The sequence below is a fragment of the Danio rerio genome, chromosome 13 (genome assembly GCF_052040795.2).
Source record: "Danio rerio strain M-AB ecotype USA chromosome 13, GRCz13ab, whole genome shotgun sequence".
Lineage (NCBI taxonomy): Eukaryota > Metazoa > Chordata > Actinopteri > Cypriniformes > Danionidae > Danio > Danio rerio.
This window is the reverse complement of record NC_141033.1, coordinates 40,074,030-40,096,670: the sequence shown is the minus strand read 5'-3', so window position 1 is coordinate 40,096,670 and position 22,641 is coordinate 40,074,030. Positions and strand designations below refer to the sequence as shown.

General features: G+C 37.7%; 2 protein-coding genes across 9 annotated transcripts in view; both read left to right on the top strand.

Annotated features, from left to right (window-relative positions):
* Positions 1-4,450: 4,450 nt before the first annotated feature.
* Positions 4,451-10,687, top strand: wdr89 (WD repeat domain 89). 3 transcript variants are annotated; one of them, XM_087277292.1, is made up of 4 exons: positions 4,451-4,499; positions 6,523-6,711; positions 6,864-7,189; positions 8,713-10,687. In XM_087277292.1, the coding sequence occupies exons 2-4, from the start codon at positions 6,551-6,553 to the stop codon at positions 9,207-9,209; spliced, it is 984 nt and encodes a 327-aa protein (XP_087133418.1). In that variant the 5' UTR covers positions 4,451-4,499; positions 6,523-6,550; the 3' UTR covers positions 9,210-10,687.
* Positions 10,688-13,707: 3,020 nt separating this feature from the next.
* ppp2r5eb (protein phosphatase 2, regulatory subunit B', epsilon isoform b) overlaps positions 13,708-22,641 on the top strand; it is a 45,957-nt gene continuing 37,023 nt past the window's right edge. For 3 of the 6 annotated variants that reach the window (XR_015504987.1, XR_015504988.1, XM_087277668.1), the window contains exon 1: positions 14,287-14,625. The gene's annotated coding sequence lies outside the window, so the exon portion shown is untranslated. 6 annotated transcript variants of the gene reach the window in all.

Here is a 22,641-nt window from a genome sequence, read left to right as displayed (position 1 = left end):
AACAGACACTGCACCAGTCCAGCAGACAACTAGGTATACTGCGGTGTCTGAAGAGGTGGCCAGCTTCCCGCCACCAAAAATAAGGAAGCGTAGGAGGAGAAAGGGCTCCTCCACCATACTGGCTCCAGCCCCAGAGCGCCCTCCAGTGTCGGCTCCAGCCCCAGAGCGCCCTCCAGTGTCGGCTCCAGCCCCAGAGCGCCCTCCAGTGTCAGCTCCAGCCCCAGAGCGCCCTCCAGTGTCGGCTCCAGCCACAGAGCGCCCCCCAGTGTCGGCTCCAGCCCCAGAGCGCCCTCCAGTGTCGGCTCCAGCCCGGCTCCTTGCCCTGCCGGCCCCACCCCGACGTCTAGCCCTGCCGGCGCCAGCCCGGCTCCCTGCCCTGCCGGCTCCCCACAGGCCTCCAGCCTTGTTTCCCCTCATAGACCCTCCCTGGGTCGTCCCTCCTGCTCCTCCCTGGTGTTCCTCCCCTCCACCCTGGTTCCCTGCTGGGGCCCCCGACCCACTGAATCCACCCTGGACTGTCCCTCCTGATCCTCCCTGGTCTTGCCCTCCCATCCCTCCCTTGTTTGTCTTGTTGGGCCTGGCTTGACTCCCCTCCCTCCCCCCCTTCATGTTGTCTCGCCTGTTCACTACCCTGTCTTGTGTCTGATGTTGCCTGTTTTGTTGTCTTGTGGTGTTTATTGTCTGTCTTGTACTTTGTTGGATGTTCACTTTAGGGACGCCAGGTGGGGGGGGGGGGGGGCTAGTGTCAGGGTTCTGCCACTCTGGTCTTGTAAATTCTTGTTTTGTTGGCAGAACTCGGACACTACCCATGTCTGGTCCTGTTTCTGTCTCTGTGTGTCTGTGTCACTCAGACGCGTGCGCTCTTGTACTCGTGTTTGTGTTTTCGTCTGTCAGCAGCGTGGTGTTTCATTCCCAGCGTCTCAGTCTTGTTGGTTTTGGTCGGCGCTGGGATGAAGCATGCACGCTTCGTGTGTGAGCGCACGGTGAGTGTTTTCATTCATCGTGTGCTTGTGTCTTGTCTTTTGTCAAAGCACGTGGCTCGGTGTTTACATTGTGGTCACGTGCTTTTGTCGTGTGCTTCAGTGTTGTGTTATGTGAGCGCATGGCTTGTATTGTCTCTCTGTGTCATGCGCTCTCCCGTCTATTGTCTAGTCCCACCCTCCTTGTTAACCCATTATTAGTTAATTGTGTTCACCTGTGTGTCAATTTACTTTTTGCTTTATAATCCCCCTCATGTTTTCAGTCCTTTGCCAGTTCGTCGTCGCTAGTTTCCTGTCTTGTTGTGTCCAGCCCTGTCTTGTCCTGCCAGCCCTGTCAAGTTTGTTTTTGCCTTTGTATTCATGTTTTCCCCTTCGGGGTAGTTTTGTTTTGCCTTTTATTTTTATTTGTAATTTTATAATAAATATTTCTACGTTTTTTCTGCAATTGGGTCTGCACTCTTTTTTTTTTTCCCCTCACCGATCGTGACAGAAGTGGGATATTTCCCTAGGGCACAATTAACCATGGGTTTACTACAGTTATTTTGTATGTAAGTTTACTGTAGTAAAACTATGTTTTTTTTCTTATTGCCTAAATGGGCTCATGAAAGTGTTTCACATAGAAATTAACAAATAATAATTAATAATAATAATAATTCCTTACATTTATATAGCGCTTTTTTTTGGACACACAAGTGCTTTACACATTGAGGGGAACATATTTCCCGAAAGCCATTTTGAATTAAAAACAATATTTTCTTTACCTTTTATAGATGATATTTGGTCTCTGATATACGTTTTTACTCCAAAATAAAGTAAAAGAACTTCATTTCAAAATATTTCACAGGTACTGCTATCCCTATATCCCTGCGATTATATAATAGCCTACGTTTTAAAAGACATTTCACGACTATGATTTTTTGTAACACTGAGCCTGAAAGTCTTTTACATCTGTTTTGTACTTGATGATTTTTGGTTTTAGGGTTGATATTTAATTCATTTTACAAAATAATTAACTTTGACGAATGCATAATTTATTTTTTTTATTGTAAAACTGGCTATGATACACTCGATAATGCTTTGAAGTTGATCGTTTTTCTTGGGAAGTTTCACATACACAAGGCAAAAGTATATTACTCCTTCCTTTATTTTTTCTGTAAAGATTTAAACTTATTTTATAATTCTTTAACCTCAATTACAAGGAACAAGAGACTTTAAAAACCTCTCTAGTAATGCAAAGATTATCTATACAATCTTATAATTTAAATATAATGGATCCCCTCACATTTATAATGTAGCATTTTTTATGTAATATATGTTCTGCATCTTTAAGTTTTGCATGTCTGTTACATTTGTTATCATATAATCCTGTATACTTGTCAGTTATATGTTTCAATAATAAAATAAAAAATAAATAAAAACATTGGGGGGATCCTCCTCATTCACCACCAGTGTGCAGCATCCACCTTGATGACGCGACGGCAGCCATATTACGCCGGACCGAACAACACACACCAGCTGAGTGGTGGAGAGGAGACAGAGTGATGAAGCAAGCAGGAGGTCATGATGGGCTGTGATTCCCCTTTTTCTGGGATTTTTAACGACCACAGAGAGTAGGGACCTCAGTTTAATGTCATCCGAAAGATGAGGAACTTTAAATGATTTATGTTTAATTTTGGTTATTGACAGTAATAAAGGTAGTTAAAATAAACAAAGGTAACTGTGGTAAGATCTTCTAAAGGAATAGCTGAGTGAAAGTCAAGACTAACATTAAAAAGGATTATGAAGAAACAGATTTCATTTCTCACATAGAGTCTTGATGCTTGTGTAATACAGTGTTTTATTACAATAATGTTCTGCTTATTGAACACCTACATTTAATTCTGACTGTCTCTCCCTATTCAAAAATCATTTCCTCTGTCCAGATTACAAAGATAAACTCTTTATAGATGTCCTGCATCATGTAAACACCCAGACTGACAAAGCAAAATTAGAGATGCAGAGTATAAATGCAAACTTAGGAAACTGAAAATGTCAAATGAGGCCTTTCTTATCCCTGATTCGTGGAATTGTATTACAACTCTCCCTGTGTTTTAGCTATATACCCAGTCTCCCCTACTGCATTTAGTGACATTCGGTTGTTCATCATAAACACAAGTACCTACATTCGAAAATGAATGGATGACAACAATAGCCAAAATACAAATTCATTTAAATGTGGGCCACTTCTGGTGCTTCACACCTTTTCATGGGTCATGTTATGTTTAAAGAATTAAGGTCCAAGATTTAGAATAAAAGTTGCTTGTAAAATATTTTCTCTATTTAAAAACGATACAGTAGCGAAAGATGACTTCTCCAACGTCTTATTGTACAATGTGTTCTTGCAGAGCAGGATGTTGGACACATGAAAAACATTTGTTAGCATTGGATAAAACTTTATGGCAAGACACAAAATTCCTGTTACATTACAGGAATTTACCATTCTAACCGGGGCAATACCTGCTGGCATACATATGCTGTACAAAGGCAGTGTACATCAGCACTTTCTGTTTGTCCTCCTAAACCTGAACAAACCTCAGTTGGTTTTATCTGTTTCTCTAGATTTAAGCTTAATAATCACAAAATTAGATCTTTAATCTTAAAAGAAAATATGTTTATAGCATATGTTTTTTTTTTTTACTGGAACAATACATTTAATAATATAAACTGGATTCTAGTATGGTCATTACCTCAATTTTTTTTTATTACAAATAAGGCTAAAGAAATATCATTTAAATAACTTCAGAGTTTATCCTACAAAATTATTTCTACAAAACATTTTAATTGATATTGAGTTAGAATGCTGTTTTTGTGAAAGCTTTAATGAAACTATTTCACATTTATTTTGGTCTTTGGTAGACTTTACTTTTTTGGATCAATGTTGAAGCTTTTACTGCTCATAATATTTTAAAATCATTTTCCTTATCTTATAAACATGTGATTTTGGTTTTTTTATGTTAAGGATCGCTCTTTAAAAGATGCCGGTTTTATTATAAACTTTATTTTAGCCTACTATAATGTAAATTTCTCTTGTAAATATAGGTGTTTTCACATTGTCTGACATTCTCCCGACAACAGAAGCTAATAAAATCACATATACCTAGCTCTGAAATATATATTTTAAAACAACTGGAACATTTCTCTGTGAGCTTTGTATGTCATCCATACGAAACTGAAAAATATAAGAACATGCACACTATCAAACATGCTTTCATCTGATAAAACAGTAAAACACTGCCATCTAGTGGCGGCACGAGCGCACTGTGATATCTATTTCTTATCTTTTATCATTTTAGACAAGATTGCAATAGTAATGTGTTCTTTATCATATCTGTGTTTTGTAAATGTTCATCAATTATATATATTTCTATTTAGCGCAAGTGAAGCTTGTGTCCGACTTGCGGAACTAATGTTCAGTTTCTCTGCGTTTCCGAGGAGCCGTTGATGAGGTGACACCCCGACGAATGCCAAAAGCGATCACATGTGAGTGTTTTGTACTATATTACTAAATGTTACTTAAATGCTAATTATTAGAATGTTCTTAGGACACTTGTCGGATATGTAGTTGTTAATGTGAGGCTCCGTTGCTTAACTTGTTTTAACGTAATATTCGCCTTTAAATTTCTAAATTTGTATTTCATGTATTTAATTTCTTTGTGTTTCATGGAATTATAGCTCTGATTTAGTCAATACTTCTGCCACAAAGTTGTCCAAACGAGGATTTTTAAACTGGAATCAGGAGTGCTTGAAAACATTAGAAAATTACATTCTATACAAAGGGTCAGTGTCAATTAAATTGTGAATACGTTCTGTTTAAATCATGTACAAATAATAGAAAAGTGATTAAAGCATTTAATCAAAGCAACACAAGCAACATGTCTAACAGTGCGATTATATAGTAATAATTATAAGAATGTGACGTAAATGTAGCTCTAAGTTTTCCAAATACTAGTTTAAACCTATTTACTAAAATATTTTCATAGTTTGAGCACGGAAACATTGTTTTAATGTATTATTGTTTTTTTATTTATTTTTTATTTGTGTTATTAATTTTCTGTTTATAACCTGAATGTAGATGGGTAATTTAAGTTAGTTTTATATTTGCACATTCGGACTTCCTCGTTCAATAAATTTGTTTAAGTGTGTAAAATGCAAGATTTGGTTATTTATTATTGTAGTCGATTATGAGCAGAATGTACAACACATTTTTCTGTAGAGCTTGCCATTTTAAAATAGTAGAAAAACACGCTTACTTCTATGCAAGGCTTATGTGTCGGTTTATGTGTGTCTGCTCGTTATGTGTAGTTTTCCTGGACTGAAAGCTCCTGTCAAAAAGACAACATACTTGCAAATAAAGCGCTTTTAGATTAGCAGGAAGCTAACCATAGATAACGCCGCCATGTCATAAAGCGTGAATCATCTCAGACTGGTTTCTTGAACATGACAATAACTTTACTACTCAATTGGCATACACAGTCTCAGATATCAATCCAATAGAGCACCCTTAAATTCACATCATGAATGCGCAGCTGACAAATCTGCTTCAATTGTGTGATGCTCTCATGTCAATATGGAGCAAAATCTCTGAGGAATATTTCCAACACCTCGTTGGATCTATGCCACATAGGTTTAAGGCAGTTCTAAAGGCAAAAGGGGTTCCAACTCAGTACTAGTAAGGTGTACCTAATAATTTAGGCAGTGAGTGTATAATCCCAAACTTTAAAGTAAAACTTTATTGTCCCAGTTAGGGAAATTTGTCTTGGGCTCTTGCCCCCAGCTGCAGTCATCACAAACATGGACAAACAATGCAACATACAAATAGATAGTTCAATAAAAGTTACAAGCCTCACTCCATAAACACATAAATAAGCAAACTGAATACTCTCAATCTAATCTAAGCCACCACTATTATTTAATAGCTTAATGCTCGTAGGATAAAAATAATTTTTATATCTGTTTAATCTACAGTAAGGTACTCTGAATCTTTTCCCCGAGGGTAACAACTCGTATTCCTTGTGCAGAACATGTGATACGTCACGAACAATTTGTTTAGCACACCTTAATGCCTCCTGTTTATACATATCCTGCAGTGACGTCAGCTCTGAAACACCTATAATTTTCCAGGCAGTGTGAATTAAACAAACTACTTTAGATCTCAGCTGCACAGACAAGTTGCCGAACCAAGCTATGATACCGTACCTTATCAAACTCTCACACACAGCCTCATAGAAAATGATCATACATTTCTGATCCACTCCATAAATTCTTAGACGTCGTAAAAAATACTGTCATTGCTGAAGCATACTACAGAGATTATTATTTATAAACCCAACTTAAAATTGCAGATTCTGCGATGGAGCTTTTGCGTTTGTGTGCGTTGATATTGATGCTGAAGTGATATATTGAGCAGCCCTAATTCAAAATATAGATCTGTGTCCAGCAGAGAACTACAGCAGTGTTCTACTTTGCATAACAGTGAAACCACTCTGTTTTCTTTTCCTTTTAGGTGTTAGGTGAATCAGCGACAGCCATGGATGCTCTTGAGGACACCTTCAGGACCCTCGCCATCGCCAGAAGACTGCAGCCTAGCGAGGCCACATATATTCTGGACGTTTCTCTTGCAGCATCAGATGTTCTGGCCGTGTGCTGCTCCAATCACTCTGTGCATCTCCACAACAGAGAGACGCTCCGTCAGGTGGGTCAGTTTCAAGGCCACACGGCTCCTGTCTGTGGGGTCCGTTTCTCTCATATGTCCCCTCACCTGCTGTTCTCTGGCTCTGCCGATGGGACGATACGGTCTTGGGACATCCGGCGACCTGATTCTGACTCTGTTCAGGTTTTCCGCAGTGATCCAACACATTCGTACTGCTCGTTTGATGTGAGCTGTACTGATCGTGTGCTGTGCGCTGGCACCGAGCAGGTGGAGGAGGACAGTTTTTTAGTGTTCTGGGATGCCCGTATGGTACAGGACGGAGGCCCGCTGGGCGTTTATTCAGAGTCACACAGTGATGATGTTACCGCGGTGAAGTTTCACCCTCAGCAGGCTGACCGGTTGGCTTCTGGAGGCACAGATGGGCTGGTGAATGTGTTTGATCTGAGTCTGGGAGGAGAGGACGATGCTCTTGTCACCACCTGTAACTGCAACTCCTCTGCAAGCTCCCTCTGCTGGACGGGTAAGTAGCAGGCCAGACTATTCACCTTATTCTCAGCTGTCGAGTGGGCGCTGCCATTTGAATCTTTTTGTCTCGTGACTTCCGGTCACATTCACTTCCATTCATTTTTTGACGTTAACAACTGCTCGTTACGCTGCTTGATGTTGCAATTTAATATTTTCTTATTATATTATGCTACTTGGTCTGTGTAGTCATGCAAACATTTGTTTGTTGAGCAAGTAGTTTGGCCACTTTCTGCCGTTTATTATTCCTAGTCATTTCTCCCATAGGCGACTGAATCGGAAGTTCTAAGACAATCGTGAAAACAGGCGCACTTCCGCATTTTAGAATAAGGTCAATAGAACTGTATATAACTTGACAATATTTTTGTTAAAGCTGTGAACCTACACTGGTCTCACGGTTCGGTTACGATTATCATGCCATCGATTCGGTTCAATTCGATATTTCGGTGCATCACGGTGCATTGACTGTGCTTTTCATACACAGTTTTATTTTTCTTCACAGCAGCAGTTCTTGTATTAAAATGTAAGAATATATTTATATTTACATACTATTTGTAATACAATTTTGTCATTTAATACAAACAGTCATATATATAAAATGTACCTTTAAACACAAGCATTTAGCAAATAATATAAACAAATATAAATATTCAGCTCACTTTCTGATCCTTGTCTAGTTCTCTTACACCTCTTTGATTGGCCACACCCTCAACAAAAACAGTTGCGATTGGCTCTTGCACACTGCACTCTTCACAGATGAGTGACACTGATAAGCGGCAGGCGGCAGCGGCGATCTCACAGCTAATGTATGATAGACACGGTGGAGAAAACTCTGCAGACACGCGCTCATTTCTGTATCCAGAAGTAAAGCTGTAAAACAGCCGAGAGGGGAAGAAAAGCCACACCAACAGGTCAAATGGGCCACTGTGTGTGTGTGTGTGTGTGTGTGTGTGTGTGTGTGTGTGCATGTGTTTGTGTGTGTGACAGAGAGAGAGAGAGAGAAAGAAATGGAGTACTTTCATTCTCTCGATCTCAGTGAAATAGGGGCTTTTGCTGTATAGCAAGTGAAAAGACTGATCCAGCAAACACACACAGTGAACTTGTGCACAGTTTATGAGTTTTAAGTAGTTAGAGCGTTGTAAACACTCGCGCTCGCCTCCCTTGCGACAGAGCGCATATGAGGTAAATGACGTCAGTAATAACCGGTTATGATTATTACTGAACTGATACCGCGTCTGCATCGCGGTGCACCAAAGAAATGATTAACTTTGACACCCCTAATTTTTGTGTATTACATTATAGACTGCATTTAATTAGGCCTGTCACAATAATCAATATATTGACTTCTAGCAACATTTTAGCTGATTGTGCCACATAATAATTCTGAAAATGCTTAGTTTTTTAACTATTTGAAATAAAATGCAACTAATTGAAATAAAATATTTGAAATCAAATGTTAGACATCCCCACATTTGGACTTACTATACACTTAAACTCTCATTGTAAATCTCTAATTGACAGGCAAAGATCTGGACCGGCTGCTTTGTCTGACTCATGATGAGGGGCTTCACCTGTGGGACGTGGCCCGTCCAGACAGCGACGACACTTTGACCCTTCTGAGTTCTGCTGACGCTCGACCGCTTGTCCAGCTCCCCGACGGAGTTTCGCTCGAGTACTTTATTGGGGGTACATGGCTACCAGATGAGGAGCGGACTCTTTTAGTGGGTGGGAGTAATCAAGGAGAGCTCCACCTCCTGGACTGCAGTGGGAGTGGCTTAAGGCTTATCAAATCCCTGAAAGGCGGGCATTCGGCTACAGTGCGATGCTTCCAGTGGGATGCGATTGGTCGATCTCTGGTGACGGGCGGGGAGGATGGCCAGTTGTTGCAGTGGAAGGCGGGAGCAGAGGAAATCAGTGTGGGGAAGAAAGAGTCTCTTAAAAGCATCTCCTCAATGCAGCTCAAAACTAAAGCTCACAGAAAACAAGCTACAAAGACGGACTGGTCAAAAGTTGCATGATCGTGTTGTGTATATCTGTAGGAGAAACTCAAAGAGACAGTTGAAAATGAAATGGATAACAGAGAAACTGATTCCTGCTTTCACAAATGAGCACAACAGTCAGTCTGGACAAGAAACTACACATTATTTTTGAATAATATTATCTATTGCAGAGACTGTAATAATAATAATAAATTCATGTGTAGCCTGAGGGCGAGTAAAATGATAGCCAATTATTATTTTTTTTTATCTCAAATATCTCTTTAAAGAATTTATATATATATATATATATATATATATATATATATATATATATATATATATATATATATATATATATATATATATATATATTGGAGCATAGGGCTGGGCAATAATGCAAAAAGAAAATCACAATATCATGTTTTATATCATTCAATATCAATAATTTTTGAATATTTTTAACAATACATTTAGGATTTTTTTGTTATTTAACCACATTATTGTAATTTACCTAAAGCAAATAGTTCTAGTAGTCAAAAACAAAAATATTTTAATAGAATATCTGATCAATTTCTAATAAAATAAACATAAGTGTTAAAGAAACTCTTAAACTTAATAAATCAAATGTTATAAAGTGTGTGCAATGGTTAAGCGTAAATACTGAACAATCTTTAAACTTTAGGGTAGATCAACATCTGTAAGGTGTCAATAATAATGATACAGTAAACCTCAAACTCCGTAAACAAAACAAATTATGAGAATCAAATCATGAGCTTTCAAGTAATGGAATCAGCCATCATTATTCAAATACATACTGCAACATTACAAATTGTGAAGTTGAATGACTGCATTTATGCAGAGCAGAAAATTCTAATATTCTGAAAGCTATAATAAATAATATTGTGTTTTGGTGTTTTGAGTTGAAACTTTAAACACATTCTTACACATTAATTCTGGTGACGCAAAAGACTTGCTTTAAATCTTGAAAAAGGGTTAAAAAAGGTGCCCTTTAAGTTATTTATACACTATGATGTTTTTTGAATATATGTTTTTGATCTTGAATTTGGTCTTAATAATCATACTTTTTTAAAGTGTCATTAGTAATTCTTGGATAAGTACTGTGTGTGCTTTGAAATGCAAATGTGGGGTTCAAACAGGCACCGTTTGTCTCTTGAGATTTAAGAGCTCCCTCTTGTCATTTACTTTGAGAGTGTATTTTACTATCTTCAGTGTTTGATTCTCAGTGGAAACAGATGAGGAGTGTCCAGATGTAATGTAAAGCCTGGTAAAGTTCAATATGCTGAACGTGCCACAACAGAACAGACTTTCCAGTAAGCGGAAGCAGCCTCACCCTCAATAATACTCGAGAATGCTGCAGAACGTGATGTGAATTCGTTATTTGGCATGTAGCACAGGAAGTGACAGCTGAGAGAAATTGACAAACTGTTTTTGCTTGTTGTTTGTGGATCCTCTGTGTGTTGTAAACACCCTTAAATAAATGAAAGAGTTTTAAGACACCCTGGATATCCACACTGTCTCTTTTAAAGTAAACAAATGCTCAATCGGCATTCTCAAGTGATATCTAAACTGCAATTGACACCCTGCTCCCTAGAGTCCCTAGAAAGAGTTTTGTTCGAGCTAATATGCTCTTATTCTATTCTATTCATTTTTTATTATTATTTTAAGATAACATTTCCGAATTGTATGTCCTCCTAGTTTTTTTTTTACCACCAAACTCAACTCAGACCCTCATACACACTTTGATTTGACTCTTCAGTAATATTAAGCCATTTAAACTCATTATTTTTTTATTACATCTAGCAATCTTTTATAAGTGTGTCCAATTTGTGAACTCGTGCACTATTTTATTCCATTTCTTGAGGTTTAAGTAGTACGAGAAAGATTTGCTCATGGGAACAAACATGCACTTTAAATACCTGAATGTTATTTTGTTAGTACATGAGTGCAAATAGTAGTGCTCCATTTTGGGACAAAAACGTATATTTTGCTAATCTAGATACTAATTCATGTTAGTGTTATAGCGTTTTAGCATACACTCAGAGATAAAGGTACAGGAGCTGTCACTGGGGCAGTACCTTTTCAAAGGGTGCATATTTTTACCTGAAGGGTCCATAATGGTATCTAAAAGATACTTTTTAGGTACATTTGGGTACTAATATACACCTTTGAGATGCCACTGTGGACTCTGGCTACAAATATGTATCTTTTGAAAAGGTCCTGCCCCAGTGACAGCTCCTGTACTTTTATTTCTGAGTGTGTGTAGAGTAGAAACATAAAAAGAACAAGGCTATATTCATGAAACTCATGGATTAACTTATGCTCACAATGCTAATTTAAAAAATAAATAATATTAGCTAGGATTGAAATATTTAAGCAACATGCTAATTCAGATTACAAATATGCCAGCAAAATTATTAATAAAGTGGGGGCGACGCGGTGGCGGTAGTGCTGTCACCTCACAGCAAGAAGGTCGCTGGTTTGAGCCTCGGCTCGGTCATTTGGCATTTTTGTGTGGAGTTTGCATGTTCTCAATGCGTTTGTGTGGGTTTCCTCCGGGTACTCCGGTTACCCCCACAGTCCAAAACATTTGGTACAAGTGAATTGGGGAGGCTAAATTGTCCGTAGTGTATGTGTGTAAATGAGTGTGAATGGATGTTTCCCAGTGATGGGTTGCAGCTGGAAGGGCATCCGCTGTTTAAATTGTGCTGGATAAGTTGCCGGTTCATTTCACTGTGGCGAGTGGCGACCCCTGATTAATAAGAGACTAAGCTGAAAAAAAAAAAAATAAATGAAAGAATGAAGTGTTTTAACAATGTAAAGAAATGTTTATATTTATAACATGCAAGAAAAACGACTTGCAGAATGATAAAACATGCTTGCAAAGCTAATGCTTATGCTAGTAACAAACTGACTACTATACCAGTTTGGAGAACAATTTATTTTTGTAAAAAAGCTAAGAAGACCTTTAAATTTGTATATTTTTTTTAAAGAAATCAGAACTTAAACGCAGCGATTTTGCATGAGATGACAATACACTGGAAGCCCTGGGGCTGGCTGATGGAAATTAAAAGTCTGTGTGCATATACCCTATTAGTTTATTAAAGTAATACATTTATTACAGGAATATGATATAAATCAAAAAAGAGAATGGTACATTTTAAACTTGAATTAGTTTGTGACTATTTATTTTGAAATCCATCAGAAAAACATCCTTTTTTTGTGTGTGTGTGTGTGTGTGTGTGTGTGTGTGTGTGTTAGTAATTTACATGTACAGCAGAAACAGGCAACAAACAAAAATTCCAAAAATAATTTAAATAAAAAAAAAACACAAAACTAATGGAAGGCATTCACAAAGCGCCAAAAACAGATTCATAATAGCTTACAATAGACAGAGCTTTTACATTTGTTACAGCTTTGAAAGACTTCATTAACAGTATAAGTTTGTTGACAAAAACCTTGTTTAAAGAGGGGATTTTGAAAGTCCATAATATTCCACAGATCCTCAAGTAAAGAATTTACTATTTAATTTTTTTATCACCATTTTCAAAAATAACAAATAATTTTTCTAAATTTAGAAAAAAAAAAACTTGCTCTTGTGAATATGAAATTTGGCCAACAACAACAACAACAACAACAACAACAACAACAAAAAGGTTTATAAAAGAATTTAGCATTATTTTCCTTTTTACATTCATGGAAACCAAAGATAACATTCTTATATGTAAATTTCCGTAGGATTCGGGATTCACTAAGCAAAAAAAAAAAAAAAAAAAAAAAAACAGTCATTCATTTATGTTCTTTTCGGCTTAGTTCCTTTATTAATCAGAGGTTGCCACAGTGGAATGAAACGCCAACTTATCCAGCATATGTTTTACGTAGCGGATGCCCTTCCAGCTGCAACCCATCACTGGGAAAGACATCTCTTATTTTGTTTGTTATAAAACAAATGTGTAGGGTAATGACCAAACTGTCTTCCAGGAAATATTCACAAAACCATTTCAATATGACATTACATATAAGGCACAGTAACAGAATCTTCCTGAAACAGGGAATATTTTCTTATTACATTTTGATTTGGATAAAGAAAGGCACTGTTTAACAATAAATGTTTTCCAAAGGTCAACTGAATGACAAGTGATTGGACATGAAGATCCTTTAAAAAGCATAAAAACACCTTGTGGGATAGCATCAGCAACAGTAGCAAAGTCTTTTGGGCTCACAGGAAGTCAATGCTTAACTAAAATTTCAGAGAAGTTACAAAGTAAACCACTGTCATTAAAAAGTTGCGAGACAAAAATTATAGAATTTTTAAACCAGTTATTGAAGAATAGAGATTTGTTTTTATTATTCCAAATTACAGAAAAACATCCCTGAGCGTTGGGATGGGTTGGGATCGTGTCTTGGATGCGTAACAGGCATTCTCAGTCTACGCACTGACGCACGTGCTGACGTGCGCGTTCTCGTCACTCATTTCCTGAAACACATACATGAAACCGCAGCTGAGCGTAAAAAAGGTGCCATATGATCCCGATGCTCGTGCGATGTTCTGATAGCTCACGCCAGGTGTGCTCTTCTCTTCTCTTTCTCCTGTTTTCTGGAGTGAGACGCTCATCGTAAGGGTTGGGCCCTCAAACAGGTTTAACTCCATTCCTTAATAGATGAATTATTTCCTTTTCTATTTATCGTAAAAAAATTGTCATCGTTCTGAATATGGCTTATTGATTTTGTTTATATTTTTTCTTTTAATAAATTTGTACTTTGCTCAAAACACATTCAAGCTTTTGCAAAGGATCGTGCATTAATAAACTTTCGCATTCGAAACAGATGTGCATGAATTAGTTTTATTATTTTTGCAATAAAACACATGATATAATTAAAACACTAAGACAGAATAGTAAGGTGACTCTCTTTCCTGCTCGCACACACCTCAACCCAACTTCTCTATTCATCGTAAAGGGTAGCCTTGGAGTTATCCACCCTCCCTTGCGTGGTGATTGACAGTATTATCGCCCAATCACGTCTTTTGGATTCTTCAAACTGACCAATGGCGTGGCGCTGTAGGCCCGAACCCGGCCCAGCATGGTAGAACGCGTCCGTGTTATGTGTGCCATGGACTCAGCCCAGTAATATTGACAATAGGGCGAAAAAGGGACCGATATTCCCTAAGAAAACATATTTTCTGGATACAAATAACCTGCAAACGCGGCGTGTGGATATAAAGAGGTACCCGGGGATGTTCGTATTTCAGCTGGATCTATTTCTATCGTCGGAAAATTGAGTGTTTGATGGGATTATTGCTGTGGGTTTGGCAGTTTTTAAGGCCAAAAACGGATTTTGTGTCTTTATTTTTATTTTTCTGCTGCTTCAAGAGGCCTTGAAGGAGGAAAGACGGTTAAAAACACTCAAATCAGTTCCTCACATCGAAAACATCAAGGTAAATTCAATATTTGAAGGTTTTTATTTCGCCTATCATGCTCAAGTTGAGATCCGGTACGTTTTGATGTTTCACATCCCAAAGTAAATAAGTCAAAAATAGGTTAAAGCTTCAAAACATTTCCTGTACAGTTTCTAAAGAGTTGTATGTTGTATTAGTTAGCTAAAAGGAGCAATGAAAACCCCCCCACTCAATATTTCCCACACATGTTGACTTGTAGGCAGCATATGAATGGGTGGATGAGTGAAAATCCGCAAAGAAAGCTCATTCTTCATCCGTTGTAGTTTGCAGTCGGTCTGTCAGCTGATTGTGTGTGTGCTTTAAGTGTGTTTAGATCCATCAGGACATCATGCACTCTTATAGATTGCAGAATTGTACAGCTTTCTACTTTAATAGGTGTTTTTTAAGAACTTTTTTGTTTTCCATGTTGCTTTTGTGCACCCCAGAACTTGTTTGTTATGATGTACCAACCCACCCAAAACACGCCGTTCCGACTGTTGCTCCATTTGTCTGTGCCAACTTCTTGTTTTGGCTCAGTGGCACGATGCCTCTGTGGTCTGCTTCGCTTCAGCTGCCTGGCAGTTTGGCAGATGCAATGTCCCATCGCCATCAACAACGACACATGCGGCGGATTACACTCTGTGTGGTTGTTTTTGGGTGACCTTCATTCAAACTAATGAGAGAGGTTATCTCTAAATACCTGATTCTGAAGATTAGGGACAGGGCATCAGTGGCAGTGTTTTTTTAGATTAATGACTGTGCATGAGTGTTTTCTAGATCCTGGTTCACTTTTTCTCAGTTGGTACAGTGGATAAGCCATTGGATGTTTTTATACCTGCAGATTTTTATACAGCAGTGAGCTAGGAACAGCCTGGATATCTGGGATTATCTCTCACAATGTCATAAACTAGCTCAGTGTCACTGCAGTAGAGGTTGTATGATGTGTGATCTGTCTATCTGTTTATTTCATTTACTTGACATTTAGTCAATATACTTGTTTTTGCTAAGAGTAGTTAAATAAAGGTTGTCATTCTGCGATATTTTGCAGAAGTGTGTAATTTTGTGTGATGCTGCATACAGAAATCTCTTGTTGTGGAAGTCAAAGCAGAATTAACATAGGTCATGACCTTTCATCACCAAATGTTTTTCTCACAAAACTTACAAAAGTGTTGTCCTGTCCAATTGCACCTCAAAATTAAATCTACATATGAAGAGTTAAGATGCAAAAACCCCTAAATGTTGTCTGCAATTTTCTTCTAAAATGAGCATTTTTATCAGGCTTCTGAGTGTAGGCTCAGTAATATCACTTATGACAAAAAAAATAAGACCCTTTCATGGACTTTAAAGTGAAATAGCTCAACATAAACAAAGGAGGCTGAGAAAAATGTTCATTGTCGATGGAAATTTCAGATGGCACTTTTTGTATCTGAACTCTTCAAATATTTGTTTCCATAATTAATTTTTTGTGTTTTAATAATATAAATTAAGCACATCTTTTATTATTTCTGTAATTATTTATTTGGTTATTGTAATTTTGCATTAGTTTTCTATTATGTGATTGGTTTTTTAATGTTATGTTTAAAGTAAACTCTTATTTCATAATTTATAATGTGTGATTTATTTAAAACGGCATACATTCAGTAAGGGGTATCACCATATGTAAACATGCATATTATCACTGTAAGGTTTTTACTTTTATTAATCAAAGATGCATTAAATTGATAATAAAGTGATGTCCTGATCAGGTATTTTTGCTTTTAAGTCAGAGTTGTTTGATTTTTGAGTATCTACCGATACTGAAACCAAATCCGATACTTCTGTTATACATAAAAAAAACAATAAAGAAGAGCGAAGAAACAGATTCAGTGTTTCTTATTTTTTATTTAATTCTCCTTTTTTAACATTTAACAACTCCTTTAACAAACAGAGCACTTCTGTGAGGTAGCGTAAACAATCCAGTAATAAATAACATAAATTCTTCACTTTAGTGCAACAATAAATATATTAAAAAATATCTAATATAAAAACAAATAGCATCTCCACCTAAAATAATCTGCAAGCAATTCCAAGTTTACAAATCTCACAGTTTGCTTTGGCAATGTCGTCGTAATCAACTTTATAATACCTCCAGACCGCAGACATATGCACGATTTCTACTTTATGTCATCCCACGTGCATTGCTGTTTTTCTGTGAAGTCAAGAAAGAGGTCAAACTCCGTGCCACCACATAACTATTGATGTGTTATAAAATAATGAGAATATTCATATACATATATATTAGAGTCCTGATCGGGAGGAAACGTCTGATTCCTATTAAGTCCAAAACCACGTGATTGGATCTTGACATCCCCAATCAAAAGTTATGGATAACACTGACAATATTATGTAGAAGAAAACTTATGATTTTTCAGCTTTGAATCAGACAAAGATTATTTTAAGTATAACTGTTTCACAATATTACAATATTTTCTTATTATATATTTGATTAAATAATGGCACTATTGGTAAGTAAAACTTAAAAAAAAAAAAAAAAAGAAATCTTTAAGGGCCATGAAACCCCCTCGTTTCAGCAGGGTGTTTTCACACCTCTACTTTGGAAAAAGTCAGAAAAGTGGGCGTGTCCAGCTCTGTTTAGGGGGGAGTGTCGGAGGAACTAAAGTGGGAGGGTGTGGGAGTGTCTATTTGGGCACGCGCGAGTTTCAGTCAAAATACTCACACACAGTAGAAAGAGATGGTGTTTAACCTACATGGACATCTGTAGTGGAATTATTTGCCAAATTATTAAATGGTGGACTTTAACTGCAGTTTGGCTCTTTCATTCAGGGAATTCATTCATGCCCCTCGCGAAACGAGATATTTGATTCGAGGATCTGCTCTAAGCGTGTATTTTTCATGCAATGTTTGATACTGCACGGCGAATGAGAGAAAAAAAACCTCCGCATTTTCCGGAAACTTAGATGCACACGGCAGGTAGTGTCAGAAAGCCGCGTGTGTTATTCCGGTCACTAAATGCGGTTAAAAACCCTACACGAGGTTAAAGTTTGGTTGTGGTGCTAACATGTTATGGTGCAATAGTTAACTCAGTTCGATACGAACAAACTAAATAAACAAAGAGCACTGGTCGCTCACTTACCAAATCTGTAGAGACAGGACAATCACCAGCAACTAGAGCCGCGTCTATATGGAGAGAATACTACAAACGAATCCAGATCTCAGCGTTTGCAGATGAGAACAGCTCTCAGGTAAACAATAATCCTCCTTAGACACGTAAGTTATTGTTGTCGAGCGTCGCGTACACTGTTAATCCACACGTGAGTCTGAGCTCTCACAGAGAGAAAAAGAAAACGAAACTTAACGGCAGCAAACTATAAAAGCAACACTTCACGCTTGTTTTGCCAACACAACGTGGCGTCCATGTCGTGTAAACACAGAAATGAATATTAATGAAGTTGCACAATAGAGCGCTCTGATTGGTTTGAACCAAGCCTTACTCATGCATTAATGCAACACACTGTAAGACGTAATAAGACTCACTCTGGCACAGACGCCCAGTCTGCACGCTGGAATACAGGCTATTATGTCATGACCGTGACGCAGCTTCAAAAATTCGTTTCAAACAGGAAGTACGAATTTGCTTGAAATAACGCAAAAACAACCAATTTACACTTTTTAGTGTAATATAGGTGTCTTAATAGTGTTTTTAGCAGTGTGGGACACATATACGACTGTCAACAGCTCAAAAAATGTGTTTTGGTGTTTCGTGACCCTTTAATGTTTTCAAACTTTTGACGGGTACTGTACTTGGGTAAAGTTTGACTTTTCCCAGCTGAGGTCATTCTCAGACTTTTAACCACAATGAGTTCATGTGTTTATTAATTTTTGCTGACCTTATGTGTTTTTCGTCAGTGTTCTCCTGCTTGTCTTGGTTGTTGCTCGAATATGAAATTCGTTGTGATATTCATTTGGATAGAAGACAGCCAGGCCTATTTTTTTCTGAGAACAGAAGAAGTGGCTCAGGAAATATATAGCATTGTTTGTGGTCTCTTGCTCAGTGCAGCATTATGGGATATCACCAGTGAACATTGGCAGCATCTCACTCCTTTGATGTCTGCTAATTTAAGCCTCTCGGACCGCATTATAAAAATGCTCTGATTGGCCAGATTAAAAAACACACCGGCTTCGGACATCCAGTTCAGAGTATTGGCTAAAATGCACTTTTTTGTGCAAATACACTCATGTCTGCTTTATCAATCAGAAGACACAAAGCAAATAAGTTTAGTTTGAAATCTTCTGAGGTTATGTTTACATGACAACGATGTACCCAAAAACAGGAACGTTTTTTCTTGCATTTTACAAAAATCTTTTTACAAAACAAGGTTTTCAAAAATGTCATCTTGTTAATAAACTACTTGTAAGGAAAAGAAGTGACAATGTGCAGTCGGTGGCTCCGCAGTGATATGTATGTTGAATTTGCAGTGTGTGTGTAAAATTAATCTCCTTTATTGGTTTTAATGTAATGTAAAGCCTTACTTTGCTGATGGAAAGTTGGCAAATGCTTGAGCAATAACAATACTACCATGTATTCCATCACTGACGTGTGTTTGTTCACTCTTGCCTTTTATTCTACACCTCCTTAAACACGTACCATGCATGCATGTGACATCATCATTTTCAAAGGCTCTTGTTTTCAGGCATTTAGATAGGCATTCCAGTGGCAGTGTTTTAAAAAAACTCCACTTGTTACCCATTTCACATTTATGTTCCCACGCCCCAAAATTTAATTGTCGTGTAAAGAAGCTGGCAAAATACACCAAAAGTTTACCTATTTTCTTGGCTGAAAACATTGCTGTGGAAATAACCCCTGGGTTTCAGTAACATTATCAGAGATGAGGTGGTCTTTCACTGCTTCCTTGGCTTATTTTAAAGGCAAGGACTTGGTTCTTCATCTCTGTCTTCCTGTTAAAGCCTGTTTACTTCCTGTTAAGCTTTTCTCCAATTCTCCCATTCTACAGGGTCTTTTCAACTGACAGTGATTAAATTACTTCAGTTCATAGCCCCAGTGGCATTGGCCACTTGTAGGCTTGCCAGTTTGACTGTTGTTTTCAGCTCTGACACTTTGCAGCATTTCAAACGCTTGCTGTGAATTATGTCAACAAGTTGAAAAGTCTACGTTCTCTTTTTTCCCCTATATGTTTTCTAACGTAAGATTTCTATATCCAGTGTTGCATCACGTGTTATTAGGACAGAGGGTAAGAAACTAGTTACGTTAGAAAACATATAGAGGAAAAAAGAGAACGTAATACTTTTCAACTTGTTGACATATTTTTGTCAACAATATATTTCTATTTCAATAAAAATATTTCTATTTTTGTGATGTCACAGCTGAACAACAGCATATACTGCTAGGATTGTCACGATACTGGAATTTGATATAAATCAATACTCAAATTTTAAAAACGTCCATTTCTCGCGAACATTTAAGCACTGTGGAGCATGTTCTTAAACAGCTCTGATTTGCCATTTTGTTCACATGCTCAGCAGACATGACTGTGATTGGCCGTGAGGGTCATCATTTCACCGAATTCACAGTTGTTCACTGAGTGTAACCACAAATAGAGGGACACTGGAGCGTTTCAAAGTCACTTTGATCAGCTGGTTTGTCTAAGCTGACATACGAGTGATCCGCTGATGAATCGTGACTTAAAAACGCTCCAGTGTCCCTCTCTACACTCAGTAAACAGTGGTGAGTTTGGTGAAATGATGACCTTCACGGCCAATCACAGTCTTTTTTGTTGAGCATGTGAACACAATGGCAAATAAGCTATGTTTAAGAACGCACTCCACACTGCTTAAATGTTTGCGGGAAATGGACGTTTTTAAAATTTCAATTCCGATTGGTATTGAATTGTAGTATCGTGACAACCCTATATACTACCATGACAAAGATCACCTCAGGTACAGATTGTGTTTGTTTTCAGGAGTAAATGCTACCATTTAGTACTAAATGCCATACTACTAAAAGCAGCAGCAGATATTTCACCTCAGATCTAGGCTTGTCATGATACTGGAATTTTAAAAACATCCGTTTCCTGCTAACATTTGAGCGCTGTTGAGGTCATCCTTAAACAGTGCTGATTTGACGTGAAGGTCATTAGTTCACCAAATTCTTTGCTGTTTACTGAGTGTTACCATAAATACAGGGACACTGGAGCATTTTAAAGCCGTGATTCATCAGCGGATAGCTCGTATGTCTTATAGACAAACCAACTAATCGACGTGACTTTGAAACACTCCAGTGTCCTTGTATCTGGGGTTACACTCTGTAAACAACAGTGAGTTTGGTGAACTGATGACCATCACAGTAATTTCTGTTGAGCATGTGAACACAATGGCAAAGAACGCAGTCAACAGCGCTCAAATGTTAGCGGGAAATAAACATTTTTTTTTATTTCAGTATCGATTGGTACTGAATTCCAATATCATGACAACCCTACTCACATCTCTAAAATAAAATAACTTGCGTATAGTTTGAAAATGAAAGTCGCTCAGTCACTCAGTAGTAGGGTTGTCACGATAATGGAATTCGATACCAAAAGGTACTAAAACTTTAAAAATAACCATTTCCTGCCAACGTTTAAGCGCTGTGGGGCACTTTCTTAAACAGCGCTGATTTGTCGTTGTGTTCACATGGTCAACAGAAATAACTGATTGGCCCTGACTGTCATCGGTTTACCAAACTCACCGCTGTTTTCTGAGTGTAACCACGGATACAGGGACACTGGAGAGTTTCAAAGCCCCGTCAAACAGCTGGTTTGTCTATAAGCTGACATACGAGCAATCCACTAATGAATCGCAGCTTTTAAATGCCCCAGTGTCCCTGTATTTATGGTTGTACTCAGTAAACAGAGAGAAGAATGCGTTTAAATGTTAGTGGGAAATGAACATTTTTAAATTTTCAATATCGATTGGTACTGAATTTCAGTATCATGACAACCCTACTCAGATCTCTAAAATAAAATAACTTGCAGACAGCTTGAAAATGAAAGTCGCTCAGTCACTCAGTAGCCTATTAATAGTGATAAAGAGGTTTATTGTGTAATAATTAGATTAAATCCTTTACGTTTCATTGGGAGTGCAGTGACTGGTATTTAAATGTTTCTGTCATGTCACTTTTCATGCAAACAGCCAAATTGCTTGTTGCTGGAATCTTGTTGCATCATGTGTTGTCAGGACATGGCGTTAGGAAAAGCAATTCTTTGAGTATGTTTCTGCCGTAATATCATGCATGACATTCATGCAGACACCTGTAAACTTGTGAAAAACATGATCCTGACTCATGCAGTTAACACAGTCTATGTCCTGCACCCCTTCATTTTATTTCCAATATGCTTATGAGCTTGTTTCCATACGGTTTTATCTTTCATCTGAGTTTGAATTCCTGCCTTTATTTACATCTCTGTCTGGATTTTCATTCTATCCACCGCAGTTCCTTCCTTTAGCCATTTGTGGTCCGTTTCATAATTACCCATGCTTTTGAATTGCAAACTTTGTCTGAGGCATTAAAACATCTAGCCTGGTTTTATTTCTCCTTACACTGGACCTGCAAAACAGCTTAATGAACAGACATAATGAGAAAACACACTCATTGCTAATATGAAGTCCCCTGTGAAGCTAATGGCTGTTTACAGTGACTGCTGGAGATGAGCTTGACATACTCTTGTGTTGTTTTGATACTAAGCACTTGATTTATATGGGATTATTTCATCTTTCATAAAACAGTCCCACCAGATTTGTACAGAACTGACCATTAAGTGTCCACAATTGAACTGACCAATAACTGTGCAATTATGTTGCCTATTTAGTGTCAGTGACAGTAGTGTATTTATTTGCCTGAAAATATTTTGGCTTGCTAATGTTAGGCTCAAGAAACATTGGAGATTGTAATAGATTGTTGTGGTCTGTAATTATAGTCAGCTTGCTCGCACTTTACTGGGTGATCAGTAATATCTATTTAAT

Coding starts and splice junctions, on each gene's coding strand:
- wdr89 (XM_087277291.1), top strand. CDS start 6,547: ATGGATGCTCTTGAGGACACCTTCAGGACCCTCGCCATCGCCAGAAGA. Junction 6,712..6,852: donor ACAGAGAGACGCTCCGTCAG/GTGGGTCAGTTT, acceptor GACTCTGTTCAG/GTTTTCCGCAGTGATCCAAC. Junction 7,190..8,712: donor AAGCTCCCTCTGCTGGACGG/GTAAGTAGCAGG, acceptor TCTAATTGACAG/GCAAAGATCTGGACCGGCTG.